General features: G+C 43.2%; 1 protein-coding gene across 1 annotated transcript in view; it reads left to right on the top strand.

The window, feature by feature from the left end:
• Positions 1-21599, top strand: part of LOC309808920 (forkhead-associated domain-containing protein 1-like) — a gene marked incomplete at both ends in the record, with an annotated part of 78892 nt that overhangs the window by 12161 nt on the left and 45132 nt on the right. Inside the window, one exon of the mRNA XM_082629487.1 lies at positions 7639-7845. Within this exon, the coding sequence (XP_082485613.1) occupies positions 7639-7845 (207 nt within the window). The remainder of the gene's footprint in view (positions 1-7638; positions 7846-21599) is intronic.

Raw genomic sequence — 21599 nt, 5'->3', positions numbered from 1 at the left:
GGTATATACCCGGAAGTGGACTTGCTGGATCATATGATAATTTTATTCTAAATTGTTTGAGAAGCCGCTCTACTGTTTTTCCTATCAGCTGCACCATTTTACATTCTCAGCAGTGCATAAGTGTTCCCCTACTCTACATCCTTGCCAACACTTGTTATTTTCTGTTGCTGTTTGTTTGTTTTTGATAGTAGCCATCCTAATGGGTATGAGGTGGTATCTCACTGTGGTTTTGATTTGAATTTCCCTAATGACTAGTAATGTTGAGCATCTTTTTATATGCTTGTTGGACATTTATATATCTTCTTTGGAGAAATGTCTATTCCAGTTCTATGCCCATATTTGATCAAGTTATTTGGGGGTTCTTTTTTGTTGTTGTTGTTGAGTTATAGTTCTCTATATATTCTTCATATTAACCCTTTTTCAGATTTGTGATTTGCAACTATTTTCTCCCATTCTCTAGATGGCCTTTCACCCTGTTTATTGTGTCCTTTGATTCACAGAAGTTTTAATTTTTGATATAGTTGAATTTATCTATTTTTACTTTTGCTGCCTATCCTTTTGGTATCATATCCAAAAATGCATTGCCAAATCCAATGTCATAAAGCTTTCCTCCTGTGTTTTCCTCTAAAAGTTTTATAGTTTTAGACTATGTTTAAGTCTTTGATCCACTTTGAGTTAATTTTTATACATGGTGTAAGGTAAGAGTTCAAATTAATTCTTTTGCAGTCTTTCCCAGCATCATTTGTTGAAAATACTGCTCTTTCCCCATTGAATAATCTTGGCACCCTTGTCAAAAATCATTGGACCATATATGCAAAGTTTTATTTCTGTGCTCTCTATTCTATTCTATTGGCCTATGTGCCTGAGCTTATGTCAGTATCACACTGTTTTGATTGCTGTACCTTTGTATGCAGTAAGTTTTGAAATCAGGAAGTGTGAGACCTCCAGCTTTGCTTTTCTTTCTCAAGATTATTTTGGCTATTTGGGGCCCACTGAGATTCCATATGAATTTTAGGATGGATTTTTCTATTTCTGCCAAAACTGCTGTTGGGATTTTGAATCTGTAGATCCTGCTGTGTAGTAATGACATCTTAACAATCTTAAGTCTTCCAACCCACGAATACAGGGTGTCTTTCCATTTATTTGTGTCTTTAATTTCTTTCAGCAGCACTTTGTAGTTTTCAGTGTACACATCTTTTACCACCTTGGTTAAATTTATCCCAAAATATGTTATTCATTTTGATGCTATTGTAAATGAAATTATTTTCTTAACTTCCTTTTCAGATTGTTCATTGTGAGCATATAGAAACACAGCTGATGTTTGTGTGTTGATTTTGTGTCCTACGATTTTGCTAGTGAATGTTATTTATTAGTTCTAGGAGGGTTGTGGTTTTTCATGGACTCTTTAGGATTTTGTACATGTAAGATCATGTTGCCTGTGAACAGAGATAATTTTACTTCTTCCTTTCGAATTTGGATGCCTTTATTTCTTTGTCTTGCCTAATTGCTCTGGCTAGGACTTCCAGTACTTTGTTGAATAGAAGTGGCAAAAGCAGGTATCCTTATCTTATTCTTGAAATTAGAGGAAAAGCTTTCAGTCTTTCACCTTTGAGTATGATGCTACCTGTGGGCCTTTCATATTTGACCTTTATTATGTTGAGGTAATTTCCCTCTATTCCCTGTTTGTTGAGTGCTTTTATCATGAAAGAGTGTTGCATTTTGTCAAATGCTTTTTGTACATCAATCGAGATGATCATTTTTTTCCTTCTTTCTGTTAATGTGATGTATTACGTGGATTAATTTTCATATGTTGAACCATCAAGTCTGCATTCCAAGAATAAATCCCACTTGGTCATAGTGTATGATCCTTTTAATGTGCTGTTGAATTTGGTTTCCTCCTATTTTGTTGAGGATTGTGGTATCAGTGTTCATAAGAGATACTGGTCTGTAGTTTTCTTGTAGTGTCTTTGTCTGGGTTTGGTATCAATGTAATGCTGTCCTCTCACTTCACCATTTGAGTCTCAGCTTCTTCATCTCTAAGATGGAGATAATAATAGAGACCCTGTTTAGGGCTGTCATGCAGATTAAATGATAAAAATGCACACAAAATGCTTCAGCAGGGCCCAGTTCACAGGATGCCCTCACAATATGTTAGATGATGATAAGGATAATAATAAAAATAATAATAAATAAATAACAGTTCATCTCATTGTTGGACAGCTGAGTAGGATGGAGCTTATACAGTCAGTCTGTATTAGCAGCAGGGCGTCTGTCCAGGAGCAGCATTTAGCAATTTTTGCAAGTAAAGGGAGCGAGTGATATTATAGGGCCGAACTACGAAGCTGTCTCCTGGCCTGACATGTGGCAGATGCTCACCCAAATTTGTGGAGTCATTTAAAACTTCCTGCTTGCTTTGATTTCTTAATAATGGCTTGACAGTTTTTGAGGAACTGAAAGCAGTGAAGCCTGGCAAGAGACAAACAAAATGTAACACACAGATTTTCTCTCATTCATGGGTTATCAAAGGTTCAAAGGACACAAAGATCAATGGCAATGGTGATGAAGATGATGTGGGTGACATTTTCCAAAGAACTAATGTGTTTTCATTTTTTTAATACTTTATTTTTTTGAACAGTTTTAGGTTTACAGGAATTTTAGCAGAGAATACAGAGAGTTCCCATATATCCACCCCTCCAATACACACAGTTTCCCCTATTATTAACATCATGCATTAGTGCGGTACATTTGTTACAACTGATGAACCAATATTGATATGCTATTATTAACTAAGTCCATAGTTTACATTAGGGTTCACTCTTTGCATTGTACGTTCTTTCGTTTTGACAAATGTATAGTGACAAGTATCCACCATTACAGTATCATAAAAAAATATTTTCACTGCCGTAAAATCCCCTGTGCCCCTCGTCTTCATCCTGAGCCCCAGAGCCCCTGTGCCCCTGGCAAGCACTGATCTTTTACTCTCCTTATAGTTTTACTTTTTCCAGAATTTCATACAGTTGGAATCATACGGTATGTAACCTTTTCAGACTAGGTTCTTTCACTAAGCAATATGCATTGAAGATTCCTCCATGTCTTTTTTGTTATTTGATAACTCATTTATTTTTATCACTAGTATTTCATTGTATGGATGTACCACAATTTGTCTATCCATTTACCTTTTAAAGGACATCTTGGTTGCTTCCAGTTTTTGGCAGTTATGAAGAAAGATGCTGTAAGCATGTATCCAAAATCAATGAGTCTTCATGGATATAGAGAACAGACTGTGGTTGCCAAGGGGGAGGGGGTTGAGGGAGAGATGGAGTGGGGGGTTGAGGTTAGCAGATGTGAGCTGTTACATCCAGGATGGAGAAACAACAAGGTCCTACTGTAGAGCACAGGGAACTATATTCAATATCCTGTGATAAACCATAATGGAAAAGAATATTTTAAAAAGAATGTATATATATGTATAACTGAATCACTTTGCTGTACAGCAGAAATTAATACAACATTGTAAATCGACTACATTTCAATAAAATAAATAAATAAACAATATGAATGAGTCTTAAATGTCAACAATAAGAAACCAAACAACCCAACTTAAAAATGGGCAAAAGAGCTCAACAGACACCTCACCAAAGAAAATCTACAGATGTCAAATCAGCATATGAAAAGATGTTAAACATCATACATCATTAAGGAATTTCAAATAAACATGAAATATCTCTTCATTTATTTAGACTACTTTGATTTCTTTCATCAACATTTTGTAGTTTTCTTCATATACCTCTTCATATAGCTAAGTATTTTGTTAGATTTATTCCTAAGTACTTCAGTTTTTTTTTTTTTGGTGCTAATGTAAATGGTGCTGTGTTTTTAATTTCATATTCCACTTGTTCATTGTTGGTATATAGGAAATCAATTGACTTTTGTATATTAATCATGTATCCTGCAACCTGGTTATAATTGCTCATTAGTTCCAGGAGGGCTTTTTGTCGGTTCTTTGGGATTTTCTGCATAGACAACCATGCCATCTGCAAAATGGGCAAAGATCTGAACAAACACCTCACCAAAGAAGATTTCTTTTTCCTTCCCAATCTATCTTTTATTCTCTTTTCTTGCCTTGTTGCATTAGCTAGGAGATACAGTACAATGTTGAAAATGCGTGGTGAAAGGGGACATCTTCACCTTATTCCTGATCTTAATTGGAAAGTTTCTAGTTTCTCACCATTAAATATGACGTTAGCTTTAGGGTTTTTATAGATGTACTTTATCAGGTTGAGGAAGTTCCCCTCCATCCCTAATTTGCCAAGAGTTGTTGTGGTGGTTTGGTGGTTTGTTAGTTTATCATGGATGGTGTTTAATTTTGTCAAATGCTCTTTTTGCATCTACTGTTATGATAATGCGATTTCTCTGCGCTGTTGATGTGATGGATTACATTAATTGATTTCCAAATATTGAACCAGCCTTGCATACCTGGAATAAATCCCACTTGTCTGTGGTGTAGAACTCTTTTTATACATCACTGGATTCAATTTGCTCATATTTTGTTGAGGATTTTGCATCTATGTTCATGGGAGGTATTGGTCTGCAATTTTCCTGTTTTGCAATATCTTTATCTGGTTTTGCTATTAGAATAAGCTTGGCCTCACAGAATGAGCTGGGAAGTGTTCTCTCTTCTTCTATTTTCTGGAAGAGATTATTGAGAACTGGTATCATTCTTTCCTTAATGTTTGATAGAGTTGACCAGTGAACCCATCCAGGCCTGGTGCTTTCCATTTTGGAAGGTTATTCATTATTGATTCAAATTCTTTACTAGATATGAGTCTTTTCAGAGTATTTATTTCTCCTTGTGTGAGTTTCAGTAGATTGTGTCTTTCAAGGAAATGGTCCACTTCATTAACTTATAAAATCTGTGGGCATAGAATTATTCATAATATTCCTTTATTATCCCTTCAGTGTCCATGAGATCAGTAGTGATGCCATCGCTTTCATTTCTGATCTGAGTAATTTGTATCTTCTCTCTTTTTTTCTTGGTTATCCTGCTAGAGGTTTGTCAATTTTATTGATCTTTACAAAAAAAAACCAAACAGCTCTTTATTTTGCTGACTTTTCTCTCTTGTTTTCCTGCTTTTTATTTCATTCATTGCTTCTTTTCTTCTGCTTGTGGTAGGCTTATATTGCTCTTCTTTCTCTAGTTTCATAAGGTGGAAGCTTAGATCTTTTCAAATGTATGCCTTCAATGCCATAAACTTCCCTCCAAGCACTGCTTTCACTGCATCTTGCAAATTTTCATAGGTTGTATTTTCATTTTCATTTAGCTCAAGATAAAATTTTATTTCCCATGAGACTCCCTCCTTGACCCATCTGTTATTTAGAGGTGTGTTGTTTAATCTCCAAATATTTGGGGATTTTCCAGCTGTCTTTCTGGTATTGGTTTCTAGCCTAATTCCATTGTGTTCTGAAAACGTACTTCGCATAATTTCTATTCTTTTACATTTGTTGAGGTATATTTCGTGGCCTGGAATGTGGTCTGCTTGGTGAATGTTCCATGGGAGCTTGAGAAGGATGTGTGTTTTGTTGCTGTGGGATGAAGCTGTGTGGTTGCCAGTTAGATCCAGATGATGGTAGTGCTGTTCAGTTCAACTTCATTCTTACTAATTTTCTGCCTGGTGGGTCTGCCCGTCACTGACAGAGGGCTGTTGAGGTCTCCAGCTACCATGATGGATTCATCTGCTTCTCCTTGCAGTCCTATCAGTTTTTGCCTTCCATACTTTGATGCTCTATTGTTGGGTACATACAATGAAGGACTGTTATGTCTGCTTGGAGAATCGACCCCTTTATCACTATGTATCGCCTCTCTTTATCCCTGATAACTTTCCTTCCTCTGAAGTTGGCTCTGCCTGAAATTAATAGAGCTGCTCCTGCTTTCTTCTTGTGTTTCAGTATTTTAAGTGCCAAAGTGTTTGGTAGGAATTTGAAAAGTGGGTAAAGGCACAGTCATTTGAATCAGGCAAACCTGGGAACAAGCCAAGCGAGTCAAAGTGGCTGAGTGTGGGCACACTTAATCGTTCTATGCCTCAGTTTCCTCATCTAAGAAATGAGTAACTATCGGACCTACTGTACAGCACAGGGAACTATATTCAATATCTTGCAGTAACCTGTGATAGAAAAGAATCTGAAAAAGAATAGATATTATATATATGTATAACTGAATCACTTTGCTGTACACCTGAAACTAACACAACATTGTAAATCAACTAGACTTCAATAAAAAATTAAATTTTTTTTTAAATGAGGAAGTATCCCTTTGAATTATTGTGAAGATGAAACGGGATAATGCAGTAAAGCACTTAGCAAATTTCCTGGCATTTGTGTAATTACACATAATGTGTCATTAATATATTCTACTAATATATGCAGTTATATTATTATCTATTCATATACTATAAGCTATTATTACTATAAGCTATTGGTTATAATTATATTGTGGGACATTAGTATAGATTTCTAAGTCCAAGTACTCTCTATGAAAGTTGGATGAGGCACTCTGAGAAGAGTAACTTAGAAAATAGTTGCAAAGTCTCAGGCTGGAGTGGATGGCTCATAGGCAGTGTCCTGAGAAGACAGAAGACTTCGCACGTGCCCTGCAGCCCATAGTCCAGGGCGCCGGGGCCAGGGGGGGATGTGATATTTCCTCCTTGGTGCCGAGTTTTGCTCATTCTTCTTATTAAAGTGGTTACACAGGAGGTTTCTGACGCCACTGACAAATCACTGTCTGGGGTCTCTCTCTTTTGAGGGAAATGTGGTCACACCAGGGCCCCTATTGAAAAATAGATCATCTTTGGTTAGATAAATTCTGATTAGCTTTTAAGAAGCAACAGTAATAATTAAGCACAGGGGAAAAACCTTCATTGTACACCAAGGCTTTTAAAAGGTAGTTATAAAACTATGTTTTGTGGTGTGAGCTCAATTGTGTTTAAACTTTTTAAAAAGATTGTAAGCATAGAGAAAAGACTGGAAGGATGTGAACCACCGTGTTCTCGGTGCCTGCCTCTGGGGGACGGGAGTCTAAGTGATTTTAATGTCTTCTTTGTGTTTTTCTCTAGTTCTCATTTTCTGCATTATTACAAAAAACATGTTATTTTAAAAATGAATAGAACAAACAACAATTATTACAAAACCTCCCCTGAACTTTAACACTTGCAGTAAATGGACAGTTGTCACTTGCCAACTGACCTTTCTGGTTTGTGTTGGGCCATTTCTGCTGTCTTACCACTCGGGACAACCAAAAGGATACTTGCATGGGATCAGAGAACTATCAAGTGGCCAATTCCTGGCCAATTCCCCCCGAGTTCCCTCTTGCCTCTGTGTTGCCTGACGCCCTACCCCAAAACTGGGCATCTATTCTGGGTCTGCTGTCAGGGTCTGGTGACCCTCCACTCACTAGCTGTGTGGCCTTAGGCAAGTCACTTAACCTCTCTGACCCTCAGCATCCTCCTCTTAAAATGAGGATTGCAGTGACTGTCCAGCCAGATGAAGTGGTTAGCACATTGGGGCCCCCAGTGTCAGTGGCACTAGTTATTCCTTGTTATTCCTGTTATTCCTGGCTCTGACTGTCCCCCTTCTGCATTTCAGTCTGCAGACGTCGACAACCATCACGCACTCATTGAATATAATGAGGCCGAAAGCAGCTTTGTTCTCCACGACTTCAATTCCTGCAACGGCACGTTCGTCAATGAGTGCCACATTCAGAACGTGGCTGTGAAGCTCCTACCCGGAGACATCCTGAGGTTTGGGTCCAGAGGGCTGACCTACGAACTGGTCATCGAAAACCCAGCCTCGGTGAGTCCAGGCCCCTGCGGGGGTGGGGTGGGGTGGGGTGCAGAGGTGCCGTGTTGTGTCACCTTCCGTGCAGCCTAGGGCTCGGGTACGGCCACAGGTGGAGTTCGTCTGGAGCGCGTCACTCTTCCTTTCGCGATTCTGCGAAGTTCAGCCCCATCGCGTGGGTGCCCGCGGAGAGCGAGTCCTCGCGCCCTCTTCTGGGCATTTCGTGGAATTACATGCAAGGGTTGCCTAGCGACCAGCCCAGAGCGAGAGCGTTTTCCTGAAAAGTGAAGCTTGGCGAGGGGAGGTGGAAAGCAAGTGTGTGCTTTTGAAGATGCAGAGATGGATGCTTCCTTTTTAGGCAGATCAGTGCTCTGCAACTTCCTAGCTTTGTGACCTCGGCCAGGCTTCTCTGTATGCCTGGGTCTGGGTCTTCTCAGCGGTGCAGGGCGTTGAGAGAGTATCTATGTATAAAAAGTCAAAGTCTCTGGCCAGAGTAGACGCTCAAGGCCTGCCAGGTGTTATCACACCGGATCAGAAATGTTCCCGGGATCAGGACCTAAAGTATGGCCCCAGGTTAAGCGGAACGTAAGCCAAAATTCGCCCAGCAAAGCTCAGTGACCGGAAGTATCTGGTTCAGTAGGGAGGCAGGATGGGGACTGGTTAGCAACACAGTCCTGGGTCAGAACCCCAGCTCTGCCACTGGCCTACTCGGTGCGCTCTTGCACAAACCATTGGACCCCTCTGAACCTCGGTTTCCTCATCTACAAAATGGGGCCAACGACAGCAATGACCTTGCAGGCTTATCTCGAGGGCTAAATGAGATGGTTATCATTGTAAACTCCCAGAATAATGCCCATTCGTGGTGAGCACACAATTAATACCTGTCGTGTGTGTCCCAGAGAGACGGCGTGTTAACCTCACTCCCCAGCACCAAGAACCCTGCATGGACTGAGACCTCCGAGGCTTAAAGTCCTTTCGGGGACGAGGCTGGGTATAAATAAATAAAGTTTAGAGAATCTAGACAGAATCCTGGGGTGTGGGTCCACTAGGCAGCCTTAAATACTCACTCAGAGAAGATGAGCACCGTCCCTCAGGCTGCAGGGCCCGTGACACCGCATCCACCACGTTTGGCTTTGAAAACCTGGGACAGTTTTGTCCTGCTGCTTCTCAGCCCCCTTTTCCTCCTTGGGCCAACATTAAAGTGTGCTCACTTGTGGGATGCACTGGGATCCACTGGCCGCCCTGAGGAGGGGCTCCTGACCCAGAAGGTGTTGACCTGATCAGGGGTTCTCAACATGGGTTCTAAGGATCCCCCTCGTCAGAAGCACGTGGGGAGCAGACCCACAGTGCAGATCTGGGCTTCACCCCAGGCCTGAGGACTCATACTTAGGATTCCCAGATGAAATACAGGACACGCAGTTAAATCTGAAGTTCAGAGAAGCAACAAATCATTGTTATGTGCAGGTGTGGCCCAACTATTGCAAGGAACCACTTATGCTAAAAAAATTATTTGGTGTTTATCTGAAATTCAGATTTAACGGACACCCTATAGTTTATTATATATTGATTTATTCATTTCTTTATTTATGCGAAATCTGGCAACCATACACATCCTCCCTGGGAGCAGGGCCTGGGAATATGCATTCTCACAAGCTCCCTGATGATTCTGATGCACCGCCAATAGGAGGGAAACCGAAATTTAGAATCATCTGTATGGAACACTTACAGAATTTTTTAGGGATCAAAGAAAAGGGGATTTCACACTCCCAAGCCTGAAAATCCAAGTTCATGAAGTTTGATTCAATGTGCCCCAACATGTCTGATTCCAAGAAATTTTCAGGAATGTTCAGTAAAATTACAGGTTCCCAGGCCCCCTCCCTGGGAAATTCTGACTTTGTGGCTTGCCCGTGGGGAGAAGAAGAGGGGGAGCAGCAAACAATATCTGCATTTTTTTCTTCTTTTTTCCTACAAAGATATTTATTGAAATATTATTGATAGGGGCATAAAATTTGAAACCTAAATTTCCATCCAAAGGAGGCATTGTTTAATAAATTATATTGTTTAATATATTCTAAGGAGTTTAATATATTATAAGGAGTTCGTTATATATGGAATACTCTTCTGCCTTTTTAAAACACAGCTTTATTAAGATATAATTGACATGCAATAAACAGCACATGTTTAAAGTCTGTAAGTGGATGGGCTTTGACATATGGGTACACCTGTGAAACCATAGCCACAATCAAGACAGTGAACAGCTCCTTCATCCTCCAAAGTTTCCTCCGGATCACAGCATGTGTTTGTTTGCTTGCTTGCTCTTAACAGCTTCACTGAAGTACAATTTACATAACAGAAACTTCACCCATTTGAAGTGTCCAATTCAATCAATTTGAATATATTGATGGAGTTGTGCAGCCATCACCACAACCTGCTCTCAGAACATTTTCCTCCATTTCTATCACCCCAAACCTCGGAGAAACCTTGGAGGTATTTCATTTTGGGGTTTGTTTTTAACTTTTAATTTTCAAAATTATGGTAAAATACACATAAAATTTACCATCTTAACCATGTTTCAGTGTACAGTTCACAGTGGCATTAAATCTATTCACACTGTTGTGCAGCCATCACCCCCATCCATCTTCAGAACTTTGTTCATCTTCCCAAACTGAAACTCTAAGCCCATCACATCAAACCCCCTGCTTCCTTCCTCCCCTCCCACCATGCTTTCTGTGTCTGTGAATTGGACTATTCTAGGTTCCTCATATAAATGGAATCTTACATTGTTTGTCCTTTTGTGACCATCTTATTTCACTTAGTATGATATCCTCATGGTTCATTCCAGTTGAATATTTCATTGTATGGATTCACCACATTTTGTTTACCTGTTCATCCATCCATGGCCACTTGGGTTGCTTCCACTTTTTGGCCATTTTGAGTAAGTTTGTTATGCACACGGGTGTACAACTATGGAATGGGGACTTTATTTTACAAGGTGCTTCTTATATAATTGTGGGAAAAAGTGATGACGACCTCTAACCTTGAGTAGATAAGACGGAAGAAGATGCTTTGTAAGAAGAGAAACCAGGAGAGCAGCAGGAGGAATCACTGGCGTGAACAGCACTGTGCTAAGCAATTCACCTGCTCTCCCTTATTTCACGCTCATAGCAACCTATGAGATGGGTTCTCCCATGATCCCCATTTGACAGACAAGGAATCCGAAACTTAGAGAGGTTAAGTAATTTCCCCAGGGCCACACAGCTTGTCAGTGCAAATTAAACACTATCCCCACTTGCGGAAAAAGGAGGGGAGAAAACCATTTAGTCTGATGCTAGCTGGAGCAGTAGCCTTGACTGGTTTTCACACCGAGGAAAGCATACTCTCACGGTCACTCGAATATGCACGGATTTTTTCAATTCTTATTCCTACACGCACTTGCACCTTGCTTCATTCCTCGGTTGACTGCAGGCAGCTGCACAAGTGTTCCCCTGGCCTGTGCCCAGGGCACTTTGCAGGACTCTCCACAGCCCCATCTTCTCAAAAGTGCTCTCTGCCGGGGCGTCCCCAGCTTGAGAAGCTTCCATCCATGATGCTCATATTCATGGAGGGGTCCTTTGCAGCGTCCGTGTGAGGGCAGCCTGTGGACTGCCTGACACCTTCCTACAAATTCCACTTCCTGATGACCCCAACCTGCTGGCTATTTAAAAGAAGAGAAAGGAAGAGGGGAAAAGGGAGAGGTATTGAAGAGCATCTCTCATCAAATATTTTGAAGCCCAGTTTTTCTAAAAATTTCGTGGCCCTCTTGCTTCCGGCCTATTCTTGTTTCCAATTGATTTTGGGGTCCCTGGTGAGGGCGCTGTGTTTCCTCCTTGGATGGAGTTTCCATGGAGGACTGCCCTGATATCATACAGATTAAGTATGATGAGAACTGTTCTTCTCCCGACAAAGAGTTCCCAAATGAAAGCATTTAGTTCAGGTGTTGTGGTGACCCTAACCAACAGAGGAGGGTGTGACAGCATTTTACTGGGGGAGGGGGGTGAGGTGCGGGGCGCTTAGGAATCCAGATGTGTTTGCAGATGTCACAGTGGTTAGAGCACGTGCCCTGAGGTCAGGCTGACTCCAGCGCCGTCCCAGCCCTGCTCTTGACCGGCTTTTATACTGGACGTGCACAAATCATCTACCTCTCAGAGCCTCGGTCCCCACTCCTGTAACAATAGTTCCTACCACCTTGAGTGACTGTGGTATTAAGTGGGCAAAGTGCGTAAATTGCTTAGTCCAGCGTCTGGCACCTAATAAGCACATGATAACCCTCAGCTTTAGAGTCAAGCAAACCAGCATGGAGCAGCCAAGATGCCTCCTTTGTAAGTGTCCTTTTGGACAGGGAAACCTCCCAAGACCTGCCCACGCTAGCAGATAAATACATTTGCAGATAAATTACCCATAGAATAACATACAAGATGGAAAAATATAAAGAAAAACTCTTGTTTGACAAAGTGCATTGGCAGCCAGGTTGTGCCCAGGACCATCCTTTTTTTTTTTTTTTTTGTGGTCGCGGGCGTCTCACTGTTGTGGCTTCTCCCGTTGCAGAGCACAGGCTCCGGACGTGCAGGCTCATTGACCATGGCTCACAGGCCCAGCCGCTCCGCGGCATGTGGGATCTTCCCGGACCGGGGCCCAAACCCGTGTCCCCTGCATCGGCAGGTGGACTCTCAACCACTGCGCCACCACGGAAGCCCCCAGGACCACACTTTGTAAATTATAGCTCTCTCATCAAAGTATAACCTAGGGCTGCCATATTGCACAACTCCAGGTTCACCATTCACAACGTAGTCCATGTGGATGGCGCCCACTGAAACTGTGCAGGACATAACCCGCAGGGCCATCTGCAATGCCCTGAAGCAACCGTTGATTAATCCCATAGAGTCTTGGCACCAGGCGTGGGAAATTGAAGTCCCAGAGTCAGGTGTGCCGCCGTACTGTGGGTTTTGTTTGTTGTTGCCTTTACTCGTGCTTTCTGAACTCTGGGAAAGGAGGTGTGGAAACAAGCTGTGCTAGTCACAGTGGCGCCGTTCTTACAAGGCAGCTGAGTAAGGAAACCCACGTCACCCGTATGTATCCATCATGTCTTTCTCTGTTCTGAAATACGGCAAAACGGATGGAAATGGCCAGAATGAAAAAGGAAGCCAGGCGCCACAAATGACGTGCCGAGTTGTTCCATGAGGGGGTTGACAACTCCTTGTCGGCAGCCCCCATCCCCATGACTGCCTGTGTCTGGCCTTCCCTGTAGCCTGCTCTGCCCTGTTCCCAGTCCAGCCAGACTCTCCCACGTGGCTCCTGGATAGTGTCTTCTGTCCCTGCAATGTCATGACGTCCTGTCTTGCGAGAAGAGCGCCCTCTGTCGGCCAATATTCCTTGCTGCTTTAATGGGGAAGCTCTGCAGAACACAATCCAGAAAGCAAGGGCTTTGGAGTTGGATGGACCCAAGTTGAAATGCCAGCTGCAACTGGCTTTACCTTTCTGAGCTTCAATTTCCAATTTCTGCCAAGGAGCTACTCATTAATCCCAGGTCCCCTTTCCCCCTTCAGTTGTTTTTATAGAGGTCCCTGGGACCACCCCTATCATGGCATAAACTGAGGCTCAGAGAGTTTCAGTGACTTCCCCAAGGTTAGGCATCAATCATATAGATCCAGAGGCAGGATTAAAAGCCGGCTCTCCTGAGTCCCTTGGAGCCTTTTCCTAATAGCACGAAGCATCGTGGGGCCGTGAGAGCCCAGGCAGGTCCTTCACTGCCCAGCGGTTAAGGAAGGTCTTGCATTTCCCAGTCCAACCTGCAATTTCACACGCTGACAGGGGATGATTCATTATGTGGGTAAAAACGAAAGCCACTGATAATAGGAGAAACTGCATTTTCAGTTATCTGGCTTCCTTGCTTGTTTGGCTCCACTAACTTTTTTTTTGGCTACACCAATGCAGGATCTTAGTTCCTCAACCGGGGATCAAACCTGCAGCCCCTGCATTGGAAGCATGGAGTCTTAACCACTGGACGGCCAGGGAAGTCCCTGGCTCCACTAACTTTTTTTCTTTAATTATTTTTCTTTATTTTCTTTATTTATTTTTGGCTGCGTTGGGTCTTCGTTGATGCGCGCGGGCTTTCTCTAGTTGCGGCGAGCGGGGGCTACCCTTCTTTGCAGTGCGCGAGTTTCTCTTTGTGGTGGCTTCTCTTGTTGCGGAGCATGGGCTCTAGGTGCGTGGGCTTCAGTAGTTGTGGCACGCGGGCTCAGTAGTTGTGGCTCGCGGGCTCTAGAGCACAGGCTCAGTAGTTGTGGCCCATGGGCTTAGTTGCTCCGCGGCATGTGGGATCTTCCTGGACCAGGGCTCGAATCCCTGTCCCCTGCATTGGCAGGCGGATTCTTAACCACTGCGCCCCCAGGGAAGTCCACCCACTAACTCTTTACCAGGGATATTGCTGCCGTTCCTGGACAAATTCAGTTGCGCCCTTTCTTCTCCTTTTTTGACGATGGTGATCACACCTGGTGGCTAATGTTTTATGCTCATTTATTATGGACCAGGAAGTGTTCCCAGCATTTCACGTGCACTATCTCACCCACTTCTCACAGACTAAGAAATGGCTGTTGGTATCCCTGTGTCTTACAGACAAGGCACAAAAATGACACACTCGTCAGGGTCCCAGAGACGGAGCAGAGCCGGGAACCGGACCAGAGTCTGTGTGACGCCGGATCCCAAGGTCTTACCCCGAGGTCGGCACGTTATGGCCCAGGGCCAAGTGCGGGCCATCGCCTGTTTCTGTAAAGTTTCCTGGGAACACAGCCATCCCATTCATTTCAGTATTGCCTGTGTTGTCGGCTACAATGGCAGAGTAAGCTGGTCAGATCCTATGGCCCACAGGGCTGGAAATGCTTACTGTCTGGCTCTACAGAAAACGTTGACCAGCCTCTGCCTGTAACACTATGCAGTCCTGCCTCTTTCATTTGACTTGGTTTCTAAAAGAAGAACTTAAAATAGAGGGGGGAGCTGGGGAGAAAGAACTCACTCAGATTGAGCCTTACTGTGTGCCAGGAAATGTGCTGGTTAATTGCTTAAGTTTACTGAGGAATAAGAAAAAACAGACAAGCTGGAAAACTAAATTTTGAACAGTCTTTTCAATACCTCTTTAAAAAAGAGCTGGAAATATGTGGTTCTAAATATACATACACATATATATGCATTTGCAAATATAGTAATAATATAATTACATTGACATGGATCTGATAAATGTACTAGACATTAACATATTATATATACAACAGATGCATATTATAAATTTTACCTGTTTCTTCAACTGGAAAGTTTTCTTTTAAAACTGTGGACTGTTGGGAATTCCCTGGTGGTCCAGTGGTTAGGACTCAGTGCTCTCAGTGCTCTCACTGCTGAGGGCCTGGGTTCAATTCCCGGTCAGGTAACTAAGATCCCACAAGTGCACAGCGAGGCCAAAAAACGAAATAAATGAAACTATGGAATGTCTTCCCTGAGTCACTTTTGAAGCAGAAATTTGGGGTTTGTAGTCTGAAGCCTGCTGTAGCTAGAGAACTATTTATCTATCAAAGTTTCTCTAAGCAGCGTTTTACTACTTGTCTTATGATTGGTTCCTTGGTCTTAAATCATTCTTCTCTGGAGATGCTGCTTTACTTTTATAAGTTGAAAGGTAAATTTGGTGCATGATAACAGTCTGGTGGGTTTTATTTGAGCATGTCATAACCTTTAAAACAACTTTCACTCTGAGTACATAGTGATGCTTATGCTAAAGTCTCAGTAAGCATACTGTCCAGGAAATTTGATTGTTTGCAAGTATCAGAAAACCAACTAAAACTAGCCTAGGCAAAAAAAAAAAAAAAAAAAAAAGCTCATGGAACTGAAAAGGCCAAAAGGTGCAGCTTAGGCCCAGCTGGATCCAGGCGCCCAAATCATGGTCAGGAATCTGACTCTTTCTTCCCTGTTAGCTTCCCAATCTCAGACAGACTCTTGCCTCACCTGTAGGAAAGTGGCCACCAGCAGCCCCAGCATCCTACAAAGTAGCAATTCCAGGGATAGAGCCAGCATCTTCATTGACAGTGGCTTGGATCACATGGCTTCCCCTGAAGCAATCACTGAGGCCAGGGGCCAGGAATGCTCTGATTGGCCAGGCCTGGGTTATGGTCTTACCCCTGGGGTGGAAGGGTCAGAGTTCTATGGACTCAGGATTGTCAGGGAAAGGGTGTCTTCCCTGCAAAAAAATTAAGGTGCCCATCCAGAAGATGGAAGAAATGGATGTGGCGGAGGCAAAAACAAAGAAGATGTCCATGACATTAGGAAGCATTCCTATTGCCTAAGTGGAGCCTTCCTAACAGGATTTGCCACTAGGGATCTGGGGGGAGGAAAATGATGAATAATCCACTTTTCCATTGGAAAGGTCCCAGGCCAGTCTCCAAGAAGCAGAGTTGCTCATTTCTCTCCTGTGGTGACTGGTGTGATGAGAAGCTCAGAGTCGGGGCCTTAGTTGTCCATCCCCAAGAAGGGTGGTGTTTCCACGTTCCTGGGACCTCTGAATAGGGCCCGTTGTTGAGGAGGATGTGGCTTTACTGTACCGGGGGTTGAGAAGCCGGCAACTGAGTGAATGACCAGAGAGTATGGTGCCCTTCAGAACAAAGCCTCTTTCTGGTCAAGCTTTGTCATCTCCTACCTGACCTTGTAGGATTTCCTCTACCCTGTGCTCTTACAGGTCCTGTGGGGACTTACTTATGTGATGAGAACTCCTGAGGCTGGGTGTTTTATATCAAAGGCGATTTCCCGAGAACAGTGAAGTGGAGGGCACGGGGCAGCAGACAGCCTCAGTCTCGACCTCTGCAGCAGAAACTCACACAAAAGGACCCCTGAGGCTGTGTTGTCACCAGATGTCTACAGGCGATGCAGATGACATCGGGGGAGGTGGAGACGGGAGTGCGGGCTGAACCCTTAGCATCCTGCTGAGACAGAACCCAGACTCGGCCAGGAACCGGGCCGCGTCCTGCTTCCTCTGGCAGACCACACCCTTTGTTACCAAATCAGAACCACGTTGCTCCTTCTCTGAACTTAGTTGATGATCATTCATTCATTCATTCATTCCGTCTCTCTATCTGGCAAGACCGAATTGAAGCAGGCCAAGTTTAGGGGTAGCAAAAGCTATTTGCAAAAATCCGGCTGTTTTCTCATTAGATTCTATTTCCCATTTTATGGACTGACCAGGAAGCTGATTAGAACTTGAAAGGAAAGGAAAAACCGTAAGATTGAAGATTTACAAGAAAATGGGAAAATTAGATGGGCCAGATCTCCTTTAACACAGCTGGGAAAAACCCAAACGAATGGCTTTTCTGAACAGCTCAAAGGGACTTAATTCTTTTAAGTTCCAAAACCTAAAAATAATGTATAACTTGGCGGTTCTGTGTTCTAAATGTATAACCCTGATTTCTCACACTGAAGCCCCGTACGTGATTTACCCTTTTCTTGGGGACATAGAATTATTACCCGTCTCTGAGTTACGGTGACACCCCGGTAGCTGTTGAGATAAAGGCCATTTGTCCTGGCACCAAGTAGCACCCTCTCCTGGCTTCTGAGATCTACTGGCCATGTTTTCTAGTCTCCATTCTGTCTTTCCAGGTCCATGGCTCCTCCATGCTGGGGTCAGTGTGCTTGCTCGCCACCATCACCCCTACCCCCCAGGCCCTTCCAGACCATGGGAATTAAGCTCCACATCTATGTATGTTAAATTCTTCTGTAAGGAAGCCGGTCTCTTCTCCCTCCTTTATGTATTTACTCACTAATGTATCTATGTCAGTATGGATCCATGTATACTGATTTTACGCCTTGAATTATAATCCAATACTCATTAAATATTTCTTCGCTCAAATTCTTCCAGCCTTGGCCACTGGGAGCTCTTTCAGATTGCTTGCTGTGTCCTTGAGCATCTCCCCACCTTTTCGTTTTGGGCACTTGCTTACTCTCTGCTGTTACAAGATGCACCAGGCTTAGCATGTGTTTTCCCCATCCCAGCCCCAGAATCAAAGTGCTTTTTATTTACACTCCATTTGCCAACTGTTCAGCTCAGTCAGCGAACACCTACCATGAGTAGCAGGCACTCTGCTGGGTGCCAGCACAGCCAGCAATTGGCTGGTAAATATTTAATGACCAGCTCTCTGGAAAAAGTAAAGTACATGGATGCATAGCATAAGGTTTACTGATATAAAGAATGTGTAGCACAGTCTATCCATGTAACAAAATATACAGTACTCTTTCTCGTAAATTCTGTATAGCCAGCTGAGTCTCACAGAATGCTTTCATTGACTTTAGGTGAACTCTTGTATCCATAGCCAATTTCTCATTGCAGTTGACGAATGAGAGAGTTCCCAACCTGAGCACTGGTGGGTATTTTTGGATATTTTGGATTTATGAATAATACAAGTGAAAAAAGAAAGACGTTAGAACTTCACATGTTCATCAGTGACATGAGTGACTTTGTTGCTGCATCAGATAATAATTTTTAAATACTGGAAGAACGTTTCCCCAATTTTTTGCTCTATTCATAACATAACGGCTAAGACACAACGTGCTTTTGTATAATCTGCATTGTTAACATTTTCTCCATTACCGTCTTAAGTCTAGGCAATCAACAAAACAAACAAACAAACAAAATCAAGCTCTACATGAACCACCATTATTAAACCTATTTATAAAACTTTTTAAAAACCAAGCCCTCATTTATAACATTTCCTGATTTCTATGGTGTAATACGCACTCCACGGTCAATTTCCAGCTCCCAATGACACATCCCTGAATACAGAGAAGGAAAGAGAGGTGTGGTAACACATTACTATGTAACATTTCCAACAGAAACATATAGTAGAGTGAAATAACCTCAAGAGCATAGGTAATAATAAAATAGAGTAAAATAATTAGGAAGGGGTGACTTTTAAGTTTGTATACCAATTGTTTCTGATATAATTTAATTGTAAATTTATGTAAGTTAATTCTTATTAATGGCTGTGTTTATCAACCAGTTGGCAAAATTCCTGGACATTTAACAATCAGTTCTCGTGGGCGGGTACCAGCTGGCCCCAGCACTCCTCTGGTACAGCAGTGAACATACCACAGGTCTTCCCGGATGGAGGCTGGGGTCCTCTGAGCTGCTTCCAGGGCATGGCATGTACCAGAAGGAATAACACTTCCATAAGACAGTTGTCAGTGTTCCTAGAAAATCCCATTTCTAAGTAGCCCATGTGATGTCTTGTGTTTTTTCACACCATCTAATGTTCATTTCCTTTTTTTAACTTGGAAAATATCCTATCATTCACTAACCAATCGTCTAAGATCCGTTTGTGAGTATGGAAAGCAGGTAATAAATCATGACTTCGAGTAACCTAGAAGTCCTAAGAGCACAGGTATTGGAGTCAAATTGTGTCACCACTTCCTGGCCGTGAGACGTTGGGCAAATCATTTAACCTCTCTGAGCTTCAGTTTCTTAATCCACACAATGAGGGGTAAAATGCCTCCTGCAAGATTATTCTGGAGATCAGATGAGACCACATGCATTAAGTGCCCAGCACAGTCTGTGGCACATCTGAGGCTTCTCTACACAGTGGCTCATAGTCGTTGTATTGTCCACAATTACTTACAAATGGCAGAGCACATAACAAGCTCTCCAAGGGCAAGGTCTAAGTTTCCACCCTCTCTGCAGGCTCCAGGGCTTCCTGGCAGAATTCATGTGTACTGTAGGCACTCGATGTGCAAACTACTTCGAATTTTTTTTAGGGTCTCCCGTTCAACTTACACTCTTTACAGGGTTAGAAGCAGATATTGGGGAAATAACACAAAGAACAAATAGATAATTTGAAAAAAAATAGATAGTGATTTCTTGAGTAAATCATTGACCTGTGTTTATTAAAGCTAATATAAATTCAGCCGTGGATGTGGTCATGGTTAATCCAGGTGGTTGACAACCTGCTTTTTTTTTTTTTCCGGTACACGGGCCTCTCACTGTTGTGGCCTCTCCCGTTGCGGAGCACAGGCTCCAGACGCGCAGGTTCAGTGGCCATGTTTCACGGGCCTAGCCGCTCTGTGGCATGTGGGATCTTCCCGGACCGGGGCACGAACCCGTGTCCCCTACATCGGCAGGCGGACTCTCAACCACTGCACCACCAGGGAAGCCCCAACCTGCTATTTTAAAGGTAGTATGGAAAAGAAATCAGGAGTATCACATATGCTACCTCAAAAACAAAACAAAAAACCCAACCATGGCAACACACCATATGGTCAGAGAACAGACACAAAGAAAGAGAAAAGGCATTAGCGTGTATTTTTCAACTAAAGTTTCTAAAAACAGACTTGAAGACTTCCCTGGTGACACAGTGGATAAGAATGCACCTGCCAGTGCAGGGGACACAGGTTCGAGCCCTTGTCTGGGAAGATCCCATATGTCGTGGAGGAACTAAGCCCATGCGCCACAACTACTGAGCCTGCGCTCTAGAGCCCAGGTGCCACAACTGCTGAGCCCATGTGCCCCAGCTACTGCAGCCCATGCGCCTAGAGCCCGCACTCCGAAACAAGAGAAGCCACCACAAGGAGAAGCCTGCGCAACACAACAAGAGTAGCCCCCTGTTCGCCGCAACTAAAGAAAGCCTGCACGTAGCAACGAAAACCCAACACAGACAAAAATAAATAGAATGAAATCTAAAATAAATAAATAATAAAAACAAACTTGTTGATAACTGACCTTGACCCCATGCTTCCTGTACAGCCCAGAGCTAGCTTTTAATGTGAGTCTTCTTCTTATGTTTGCTTTTCTCCCTGCCTGTATCGTTGTAGTTGCCAGCAGCAATTTCTGAGAAAACCTTGACCTTCCCTTTGATAAAGCAAGCCGGGAAACTAGAGAAAACCAACTTTAACCATCCAACTAAAGCTACCCTCAACCAACATGCTTCAGAGGAAAAAAAAAAAAAAAAAAACTTTATTTTTAAATTTCTAAACCCGAAGAGCTTGGAGTCTCTGCTGCGTTTATACATCTTTGGCTCCTTCCCACTAGGGGCCCTATCGTTCGGGCTCTGTGTGCTGCAAGCAACAGAAACCAGCTCTAGCCAGCCTCAGGGATGGAGCACTTCAGGGTAGCACCCCAGCCAGTGCTCAAAACCAGCTTCCTTATTTTCCCCACCATGTTCACAGCAGCATAGTTATAATAGCCATGAGGTAGAAACCACCCAAGTGCCCATGACGCTTAATGGATAAAAAAAATACACTCTAAACTGTATGGTGGAATATTATTTAGCCTTAAAAATGAAGGAAGGGCTTCCCTGGTGGCGCAGTGGTTGAGAGTCCGCCTGCCGATGCAGGGGACACGGGTTCATGCCCCAGTCCGGGAGGATCCCGCATGCCGCGGAGCGGCCGGGCCCGTGAGCCATGGCCGCTGAGCCTGCGCGTCCAGAGCCTGTGCTCCACAATGAGAGAGGCCACAGCAGTGAGAGGCCCGCCTACCACACACACACAAAAATAATAAAATAAAAGAAGGAAATTCTGACATGTTACAACATGGATGAACCTTGAGGGCATTATGCTAAGTGAAATACGCCAGTCACAAAAAGACAGGTACCATGTGATTTCACTTATTTGAGGTACTTGGTACTTAGAGTAGTCCAATTCATAGAGACAGAATGTTGGTCACCACGGGCTGGGTGGCGGAGGGAATGGGGAGTTGTTGTCTAATGGTTAATAGA

Source organism: Mesoplodon mirus (genome assembly GCF_964341445.2).
Source record: "Mesoplodon mirus genome assembly, chromosome: 7".
NCBI lineage: Eukaryota > Metazoa > Chordata > Mammalia > Artiodactyla > Ziphiidae > Mesoplodon > Mesoplodon mirus.
The sequence above is the reverse complement of the archived record's forward strand: the minus strand, read 5'-3'. Positions and strand labels throughout refer to the sequence as shown.